This window comes from Acyrthosiphon pisum, chromosome A2 (assembly GCF_005508785.2).
Source record: "Acyrthosiphon pisum isolate AL4f chromosome A2, pea_aphid_22Mar2018_4r6ur, whole genome shotgun sequence".
Classification (NCBI taxonomy): Eukaryota; Metazoa; Arthropoda; class Insecta; order Hemiptera; family Aphididae; genus Acyrthosiphon; species Acyrthosiphon pisum.
In genome coordinates this window covers 84883829-84894964 of record NC_042495.1, presented here as the reverse complement: position 1 = coordinate 84894964, position 11136 = coordinate 84883829, and the positions used below count along the sequence as shown (strand labels likewise).

The 11136-nt window shown below is 28.5% G+C and overlaps 2 protein-coding genes across 3 annotated transcripts; one reads left to right on the top strand and one right to left on the bottom strand.

Annotated features, from left to right (window-relative positions):
• Positions 1-407: 407 nt before the first annotated feature.
• LOC100165734 (E3 ubiquitin-protein ligase LRSAM1) lies at positions 408-8022 on the top strand. 2 transcript variants are annotated; one of them, XM_008183017.3, is made up of 12 exons: positions 408-530; positions 623-765; positions 1875-1966; positions 2050-2079; positions 2150-2248; positions 2653-2761; positions 3016-3151; positions 5325-5571; positions 5655-5771; positions 6706-6897; positions 6954-7100; positions 7595-8022. In XM_008183017.3, the coding sequence occupies exons 2-12, from the start codon at positions 747-749 to the stop codon at positions 7718-7720; spliced, it is 1314 nt and encodes a 437-aa protein (XP_008181239.1). In that variant the 5' UTR covers positions 408-530; positions 623-746; the 3' UTR covers positions 7721-8022. The 2 variants fall into 2 exon arrangements, with proteins under 2 accessions (XP_008181239.1, XP_001948606.2); XM_001948571.5 differs by having other exon boundaries at positions 485-765.
• Pole3 (DNA polymerase epsilon subunit 3) lies at positions 7879-10276 on the bottom strand. Its single transcript, NM_001161906.2, is given in 2 exon segments — positions 7879-8147; positions 9707-10276. Coding segments are annotated over 2 exon segments (381 nt in total). The 5' UTR covers positions 9978-10276; the 3' UTR covers positions 7879-8037.
• Positions 10277-11136: the final 860 nt, after the last annotated feature.

Sequence of the window (11136 nt, the reverse complement as noted above, 5' to 3'; positions counted from 1 at the left end):
TCAGAATAAGAGCTTGAACACCGCATTTATTCGTCCAGACATGTTACTACCACCATCGTAACCTTGGCCTCGAATATGTTCGATATTTAAACCTATAGAAACTAGCTTTTGTTCGATTGTATTTTTAATTACTGTACCAGTAGTTAAAACCATTTCAATAAATCCCAGAAAATCTTCTCGAATAACCCAAGTCGTTACGTCGACATAACGAACGCAAATTGTCATTTGTTATAGTGTGGAAACATCAGTTGTTTCGTCACAAAGTATAGAATAGTATTTGGTCATTTTTACTCTTTCAACTATTTTTTTAAAAACAAGATTACCCGAGGGGGGCCATGCCCACTGTGCCCCCCCCCTGGATACGCCACTGATTTGAAATTGTATCAACAATAACAATAACAACAACAAACACGATCGTTGCTCTTATCTTATTTTTTATACATCAGCTGTTCTGGCCTCCGTTTCCGAATCCCGATAACTACCTACCTACTATCGCAATCGAACTTTCGCACGTTTCAAGTTTTCAACTTGTAAGTTCAAACGAATAATATACCGTGGACGACGTACCCACAAACACTTAACACTGGATATTATTATTTTTTTGTTTTTGGCTTCTTTTCAGACAGTAATTTTCACACTTTATTTTTATTTTCCCGTGATTTGAGTGGCGCATTTAATATTCCGCCCGCCTTTCGGACGTCTATCCATCCGATCGTCACAGAAATGAATATCATCTTCTCGTCAATATGAGTTTTTTTTCGATATGTGAGTATAATATTATTATCATGTGGACAAGGTGGGCAAAATACTCTTAAAATTGTATTTAAGTAGGTACTAAATACTAAATAGATTCTTCAATTTTTATCATATACCTAAATACAATAGATTTCAATAAGTAAATACAAAATACATTTATTGTCTCCGAGTAAATAAAAAATAAAAAATAAATTTGAAAAAAATCTATTATATTTATCATAAATTATATAATTATTATTTATTAGGTAGTTAAAATAAATTGACGGTTACCCTCCAAAAATTCAACCTGGTCGGTACATGAACATGGCTTTTAAAAATATTCGATCATTCGGGGCATACCTAAGTATTTAGTATTAACTTGAATTATTTTGTTATTTAATATACCCACTAAGTATTAAATACCTCGCTAAATACATTAAATTAAATTAGTATTTAAATACAAGATACAAAATATTTCAGAAGAGCACCCAATAAATACTAAATACAATATACAATTGTATTTAAAATACTGCCCACTCCTGCATGTTGAAGCGAAAACGTCCAACCGTCACCCGTGTCACGGTCGTAATGTAGTACTCCAATTCTCTGAACATTTTTACAATATAATACCTGATAATATTTATGGCACACATAGCCTATATCAATACCTACATTAAGTCAGATCAAACAATATTTCTTTGCCCGGAAGCAAATAATTGATATCAATACTATACTAGGTAGTACAAGTTACCTAGTTGATGTTTACACTTGTGTTTATATCACCACATTTGTATAAAAACTCTTATGAAATTCCAAAAATGTCTTCTCTAAATTTGTGTCAAATTTTAACTGCATCTATCTATGAACCACACAGCCGGCTGTATTAATTAATATATTATGTTTTGCAAGTTTAGTAATATTGTCAATGAATTTGACATCATATCATTTTTGAAGATATTGAAAAGAATATAGTTATTTGTGTATTATTAGAGTATTAGTTAGTACAAAAAGTTAACAATATTTTATTGATGTATATATTTTTTAATATTATTAATATCTTATTTTATATGCATTTATGTACTTAGTTTACAACAATTTAATAAGTTAATAATACTTATAAATGTTCAATTTGTTGACAGTTTCAAAGAATAATAATAGCTCTTCAAATACACCAAATAAACAATCAAAGAATATACTATCAAGAATGGTTGATCAAGACTTAGTATTACAGGTAAATTTGGTGATTGATTCTTATATAATGTAATCTACAAAATACATTTCTAGAAATAATTATAAATGTTTACTTTTTTATAGGAAAAATTAGAAAAATTAGAAAAACAAAAAGTATGTTACAAAGTTTCTTATTTTTTAGTTGAATTATTACATTAATTTTGAAAATTCTACTTGATAACAGAATTTAAGAAAACAGAATCTTCTCAATGAAGAAAAAAATATTAAAGAATCTGAAGAAAATAAAATTCGTCTTCTTCAGAAAAATAGCAACAATGATAAAGTAATTAAGTACCTATATAGTCAAAAATATTTATTTGAATAAATATATTAATATACCTAGCTGTTTTAGAAAAACTATTATAGATACATTTAAAATACATACATACATATATACGTTACAAAACATAATAAAATTAACACTTATTCTTACGGTAACCATAATTTTGTGAACTAATTCAATAATTGATAACAAATTATGTTTATAATTAGTTTATACTATAAGCCTATATAATATAAATTAAGAAATGTAGGTTATAGTGTTCTATAATATTATTTTATTAATTTTGTTTTTTACTTCTTAAAAAGAAGATATCACTAAATTATGTATTAAATTGAGTCACTACATGTAAACACATCTTTAAAAAAAAATGTATTATAATATTATTGGTTTATTTTTATTTGTAGCTGATTCAATTTTTATTAACCGATGAAGAAACTACCAATAAGTTAGTGTCTTCAGTTCAAAAGGATAATCTACTAAAACACAAACAATTTTTGAATCATTTAAAAGATGGTACTATTTCAAGTTGTGGCTATTTAACTCAATGATCTACCTGTGTTGTCTACCCCGGGAAACAATTTAAAGTTAGGGTTCTGTCTCAAAAATGTCATCATTAAATTACTACTTTGGTTATTTTTTGCTGGGTGAATAGTGTAAAATTAAATTTCCCCAGGGCGATTTGAATTAAATATGCCACTAATTATTATTATTGATAATTTTTATAATATTCTATGTTTGTTACAAATTTGTTTATTTGTTTTTTTCAGTCGAAAAAACATCAAAAGAATTAATAAACAATACTCTTAACTTAAGCCAATCATTTCAAATGAATTATTATGAAAAGTATAGTAAATGTGATAAAATTAAACATATCAATCATGATGATGAATTAAAAATAAGAAAGTAAGTAATTCCATTAGTAATTAAGTCAATTAAGGTGGTTCAGTGGTTGGAAGCAATGTATTTATTTCATGATTTAGACATTAAAGCCTAACAAAATTACAACTACTTAGAATAATCAAATTCGAGTTTTGATATATATTTTGGATTCTGAGCGGAGCGAGGAAGCTATCGGTTTTACAATGGTGTTTATTATTTTTTTTTTTTATATCCTGTATACAAAATTTCTACCTGAAGGAGTGCTTCAATTTTGACATATAGTACCTCCTTTATCTTTTACCAAATTGGATCAAGATGGTACTTTAAAGAGGTCATTTTTCGATTTTCTCAATAGTTATTTAATGTCATTGGAAAAACCACAGAAAAATTAGAAAAAAACGCTAAAAATGGGATTTTAATTTCTTACGCTTTGTTTATCACCATAGAAACAAATAAAAAATTATCTAATATATAAAATTCTCGTGTCACAATGTTAGTTACCATACTCCTCCCAAACGGCTTGACCGATTTTTATGACATTTTTTTTATGCATATTCAGTAGGTCTGAGAATCGGCTACTATCTATTTTTCATACCCCTAAGTGATAAGGGTTGTCCAGAAAAAAATTAAAATAATAATAGTGTATATTATATATTGGTTGCTATTGGTTAATCGGGCATGTTTGTTGATTTGTATTATTACTTTTTGTCAATATATATATAAATAAATGAATGTTTGTGTGTAGATTAGACCACTGGGAAGAAGATAGGCTAATTTAAAAAAGGTTAAATTTGGTTTTTTTACTCATCAGATCTTAGTACGATTAGGTTAGGATTTTGTATTAATTGCTTATATTAATACATCGTAGGTGGAATAAGTAAAAACGAAAAACCTGGTATAACTTTGATACTTTAGAGTTAAATAATACACTTAGTACAGACTGCACGGGGTCCGCGATCTACCGCAGGTGGATTGCCTACCTGATAATGTACTGCTGTGAATCAGAATTTTTATCCTTTTTTTTTTTTTTGTTGTTAAATCGCGGCGCTACAGGGGGGCACTTCATCCTAGGATAGTCTAAGATAAATCTAGAACATCACACACCGAATATTAAATAACTCATTGAACAAAGTTTGAGTCATATACAGTCTGTACATTTAATGGGTAACGAAGTGCACGGGTTTAACTAGTAATACTATAATATTAATTCAACTTACATGATAAAATAAACAATAACAACATAAAATATCCAGACTGACAAATCATCTCCGCATAGAATCGTTTTTATTATACAATGATATTATATCATTGAATTCAAGTCTTATACAATCCATTATACAATGACCCACTTGTAATCTACTGTACAGCAGAGTAACATCCACTTACCTGCTTTTTTAAATTGTTCTTAAATTCTAATTTGATTTATATATTTTTTAAATTTTTATATTTACTGTAGTCTTTTTTAAGAAAGTTAAACAGTTATTCAAAATTTACTTCCACAATAAACTAGAAAAAATAACAATAAGTACAAAATATATTTTTACAGTTTTAAAATGAAATCATTCTAAGTTGACGTATTTTATTGTCATGCTTCTAGGTCTAAATGTATTAAAATTAATTTCTCGCTGGAACAAAATATTTTATTTTAAATGCAATTACTTATGCATGACCTATAGAGTAATACTATAAACTATGGCATGAGCGTGTGAACCACTAAGGGCCAGTATTACCATCTCCTGTTAAATTTAACCGACTCCTAACCGGCCGGTAATAAAATCTGTTATCAGTCGGTTAAGCGTAATCGAAGCATACCGATGATTGTAATACCGGCCCTAATTGTTGAAATGTTAAGCCAGCACAGTGTGCTATAGTGATAATACAATATTTGGTAGAGATGTGCTGAACACTCACATGCATGTTGGTTTAATTTACACACAACAGCAGTGTATGACTTCATGTATTAAACAATTGCCTGTCACATATTTCTTATTAATGGAGAGCTTCCAACCCGCTTAAGTATAATATACTCGTTAACAATGATATTTACATATAATTTTATAACTCTGCAAAATATTTTCTCTATTTATCAGAGTTGGTAATATTATAATTTAAACAGTATTATAAGTGTTAACAAAACAAAGTATTGTATTTACAACTATTTTCTGTTTATGAAAATTATTTATTTGATATTTTACAGAACTGACAAAGAATTTACATTAAAAGTTGAACAAATAATTGAAGAAGTAAATATGCAACGTTGTTTACTTGTAAATAAATTGTCAAATAATAATTCATATGAAATGGAAAAATTAACTAATCTTCTCAATACAAGCAATTGTTACCGTCAAGTTCTAAAAGAACATTTGAAGTCTATGTATAATCAGCTCAAATATTTAACTGCTGTTGAATTACAAAAGCAAAACTCTCAGCTCAATAAGCAAATAGTATGAAATATGATCAAAAATATTCATTATTATCTCCCTTAAAACAGTTTTTTTCATCATGGTACAATTTTTTTTTTTTACAGAATAATTTATGCAATGAAAGAATTACAATTACAAAATTGCTTGTGGATTTTATTGATAAAAAAAACCAAAATCAAAAATGTTTAATTCAAGAATTAGAAGCTCAAAATGTTGAATTTGTAAGTAAGATTAAAATAATTTAAAGATACACAATATTATTAATTTAACTTTTAATTAATTAAAATACTGAATAAAGAATACAGAGATCTAGAATTTGGCACTCAGGTTAAAGCTCACTTAACTTTGTAAGGGGTAGGATTGTAGGAATGTATTATCGTCAATTTGTAAAGATTCATTAAAAAATAAATTATAAGTATACTTCAGTTAAATATGTACTAGCTAACAATTGTTACTTACCTATTAAAAAAAATGATTTTCATAAACAATAAATCTTAAAATACATAGGAAATATTTTGATGTGTGTTGCAATGTGTTACATTTTTTTACCCACTAGATAAAAACTTCCAATTGATGAATGAGGTCACTAGAAACTTTTGGAGCTTCCTCTATTACTAGACATTTTATTATTGCAAGACATTAACATACAACTCAGCATTTTAAAAATAAAGTAGAAAAAAGTTGTAATTAATAATAGTTTTACATTCAAATTTCTCTTACAGTTCAATTCCTTAATCAATTGAATTACATATCATTTTGTATCTTATTATTCAAAGTTGTAAAGCCACGTACACACTTGTAACATCATTTTCTGTTACGCCGTAACACCGTTCCACCAGTTGTCGGTAAATTTGGCCGCATCAAAGGATGTTACGCGCAAATGTTACAAGTGTGTACGCGGTTTAATACTCCATCTGAACAATTTCTTAAATTGCTTAGGGTCGTTCTTATAATGTCCAGTTAAAGTTAACCGACACTTAAACGGCCAAATTTTGCCGGCAATAAAATCTGTTATCAGTCGGTTAGCATTAACCGACACTTTACCAGACAGTGTAAGAACGGTCTTTGTTGTATTAGTGCTCTTTATATGTAGATCAATTTTTTTTATAATAATACTAAAAATATATATATTTATTATTATTGGTTTTTTTTTAGGATACAACTACAAAATGGTTATCACAGTATTCAAAACTGGTTAATGATATGCCATCTGAGTTAACATTTTCCAAGAACACAATTGACCCAACATTATTACACAGGGTTTGTACAGCTGGTGGTGGTCATCTTCTGTTATTTATTTTGGAAAACGATCTGATATTACCATTGACAAAAGAATATCTTGCAAAAGTAATTATTGTTATTATTTATGTATATTCTCGGTATCTAAAGTGTTTATTTATTAGATGGGTGTTAATAGCTGTGATGATCAAGCAATACTAATAAATACATTAAATTATTTTCCTATACCGTCTGCTCCAACCGAAAATGAGTTTTCTCCATCGGCTCCATTTTTAGAGGAAGTTGAATGTATTATCTGCATGGAAACAAAAGTAATATTTTATACTACTGCTATTCTACACGCAGTTATTGTGTAAATTTATTGTTTACTAATATTCACATTCACAAAAAAAAAAAAATTAATTTTGAAATGTTCTTAGTTTTGTTGAATTTCCCAAAAACTTAAATAACTACTTGTAAAAAAAAATTTGACTTTATTTTAGATATTTATTTAATGTGGTAAGAAGTACTAAGAACAACTCATGAGGAATTTATTTTTTAAATATTCAAGTTTTTTCTACCCAAAAAAAAGTTTCATAAAATATAGCTAAAAATATCTAACAATAGCACAAAAAGAGCCAAATCATATCATGTCTAAAAAATACTAATTTAAATATTTGGTGGAATTTCAAGTTTCTATGGTCATTGATTTTTGAATTACAACAAAAAAATAAAATTGATTTTGTATATAAAATCTTAAGTTATTCTATGTTAATTTTGTTTATATTAACTCATGTCCAAAATATTAATTTTTTTTTTTTTTTAGTTTGATGTTTTGTTTATTCCTTGTGGACACTTGTGTTGCTGTTGGAAGTGTGCAGAACAAATATCATTGTGCCCTATGTGCAGAACTGAAATTTTACATAAATTTGATGTTAAAAATATAACCTGACTATTACTTATATCTGTTTTTTCAGTCTTAGTGTTGCTTCTATTGGCTAGTGTTTATCTATTATTATTATTACTATTATATAACATATTTTATACAGTGGAATTAGCTTTGAATAGCATTCACAAAACTTATTTTTTGATAATAATAAATACTAATGTAGCTTATACAAAATTATATTTTCATAAACTGTTATTGTTATTTAATTAATCCATGTTAACATATTATTAAACATTTATTTTTTTTATGTTCTAGAAATTACATCATTTTATAACAAAAAAATAATAAATGAGAAAAAAAAAGGACTTAATAGTAATAAATCACAACTCCAAATCATCATCCACCAAATCAACCACGTCTGCATCGTCTGCATTTTTGTTGGGTGTGGGTTTTTTAGTATCCTTCTTTTGTTGTTTTGTCGACTTGAAATCTACAGGAAAAAAAAAATATAAATAATAACAAAAATGTAGAACAAATATTTTGCAGAAAGCAATTTAAACACTACAACAATTGATTTTACTATTTAGTCATGAATCATATATTTACCATACTGACTAAACATTAAGAAATGTGTACCTTCCTATTCTAGTGAATGACTGGTCAAATATCTAACGAATAAGAAATGTATTTTGGAAGAATATAGGAGTAAGATGTGTAACAAATACCATTAAGCATATAATTGACCTACCCATTTGGGAAGATAGTAATTAATTTTTTCTTTAGAAAGGGTTACAAAATAATCTGAAGACAGTGCATGATATAACTACCAAGTATTGATAAATGATTATGTACTTGTAATTTGTGCATTGCTTTGCGGAATAATAATAATATTTAAGTTTTTTTATAATTATTATGTATTTATTTTGTCCAAATTGGTCATGTTTTATATAATTTGATAGCACATACCTATTAAAATTTTATTTTTTTAACTTAAAAGGACAACACCTGCGTGTGTTGTGTGTTATCTCCGTCCTACAAACTTACAACATAGTAAATTTGTGTTAAGCAGTCCTAATTTTGTGTACTAACCTTTAATCATAGAGTGAATTTACCTGTTATAAAACTTAAAGGTAAGCTGAACACTATTTGTGTTTTCACTGTGTTTATCACTATATTTTAATTTTCAAGCAAGTTAAGTAGGTATCTATGTAAAATAATACAATTTAAAAATGTTCATCATTAGCTTAAAAATTAAAATATTGTATGCATACCCATAAAAAAACACAGCTAATGTTCTTATTTTCAAGTTTGATAATAGGTTAATTCATTCAAAGGTTACTGCACTAAATTGGAACTGCTGAACATACATATTTTGTCTATCTTGTAGATTTGGAAACGGAGGCACAATAATACAATAGTGTGGCGTCCTCTTAATTATTAGTGGAAATTAAGACGAGTTGGTCCTTTGACTTGTGAGTATACTACAAAACATTGAATTCTGAGTACTTAATCCTATCTATTAATAATTATATTATATATATTATTATATTCATATTTTTTTTCTACTTGTTATTACAACACGTTATTTAAATAAAAATATACCCATATATATTACCTTTACTTGTCTAGATTATAATATAGCAGATCTTTATAGCGTTTTTTTATTAGGTTATAATTAATTAAGTATAACAGTAAAAACAATAATCACTTATTTATTTTCAGCAAATTAAAAAAAAAATAAAAATTCAAATCAAACTTGATTGAAATAATCTAATCGCAAATGTTTTGTTTACACCAGTGAATTGTGATAATATTATATTGATTTAAATTATTAATGACCTAAAACATTTCTTTAAAATATGTTTCCAATTATAAATTCAAATATATAGGTATAATACTTAGGTGACTTTAAATACTTTTTGCAGTCACATAGGTGAGCCACTGTTGACAAACACCCAACGACAAAACTTTTACCCATCATGTCTTATTAGAGGTTCCTGCCAAGCTGATGGGGGTAGGTAAATTGTTTTATTTAATGTATCGGCATACCTTCCAACAGTTGCTGTAAGGGTTCAATCAGACATTCAAAATCGACTTGGGCCAACGCTTCCAGCACGTCTTGGGCACTGATTGTCTTCTTGTTCCTGCTCGTTGCGATTGTGGTGGCCTGATTGCTCACGTACAAAATGAACACGGATGCTGCTCTGGCTAATGCAGTCTTAGCTTCTTTCGATACGATGATGTTGGCCGGCAACACTTCCTTAGCTATACGGGTGATCGCCGTCACTGGTAAATTTAAATCTTCAAGACGTTCGGCCATCGCGATGACCTGTGACGCACTCGGCTGTTACCAAACTGGTACTTGTAGCATTCAAAAAACTGAAATCGGCGATGCGAGACGTCGTTTGTTGACAAGGTGAGTGATGACTGGTGGTGACAGGTTACAGTTCAGAAAGTAGTGAGACACTGAGATGTATATTATGAAGTATAAAAGCAAAACTGGAATCTGACAAGGGTAAAGTGACAAGGGTTATAATAATTACAGCAAGTCGGCCGTGAATCGTGATGGTCAACTCGTGAATCGTGAGTACTGAGTTGTGGTACAGCCGCGTACCGAAACGCTTTGTTTACGATAACGTTAAAAATTAAAACACGGCAAGGCGGGAACGAGTGAACGACGCGAAGACGTGAGATATGATAAGAAACCTCGAATGAATGTTCGGTGGCGCCGAATCTCAATATCCCTAACAACACAAAGTTATCCAAACGATATCTAAATGATATCCCTATTTCGGGAAAGACAGATTCTGGACAACTTATTTTGATATCTTCTGGGTAACTTCAGTAACTTATTGGCTATCCAAATTTCCGTGTATATAGTACATCTTTTAATAGATATCCACAAGATTACTTAATTTGGACCATATGAAGTTCTTAATGATATCCAGGTGATAGCATTGTTTGAACCTTTTTGATGTCTATAATGATCACCCACAGGATATCTTTAATTGCACCATTTTATACATTTCATGGATATACATTGGATGGCTTTATTTATATCTTTTTGACATATATTTTATAAACATCAGTATACCTTATATATTTTCTAGGAAGTATACTATATATAAGAATTTCAAAGCTTTTTTTCCTGGGCGTGGGTATTGTCAGTGCTCGAATTGGGAATTATTAAGTAGAGGAGCTCAATCCAACAATTTATAAACTGCGTTCCAAGTGCAAAATTATTCTACGCAAACTCGTGGGGGACTTCGCCCCCCACACCCCCCTTAACCAATTCCTAATTTTTCAATACAACATTTCACCTTAGTTACACAATTTTCTACTCCAAATTTCCAAATATAAAATATTTAACTACCTATATGTGCCTATGTAACATGTAATGTTACAACATGTAGGTAAGTGAATATGGATTTATATTTTATATTCATATTTTATTTTTCGAAATTTTTATTGATATAGAT

What these genes read in the sequence shown, in the direction of transcription:
- LOC100165734 (XM_008183017.3), top strand. An exon ending in AAAAATTAGAAAAACAAAAA is followed by an intron (nt 2,080 to 2,149) that starts GTATGTTACAAA and finishes ACTTGATAACAG; the next exon opens with AATTTAAGAAAACAGAATCT. An exon ending in CAAAAGAATATCTTGCAAAA is followed by an intron (nt 6,898 to 6,953) that starts GTAATTATTGTT and finishes TTTATTTATTAG; the next exon opens with ATGGGTGTTAATAGCTGTGA.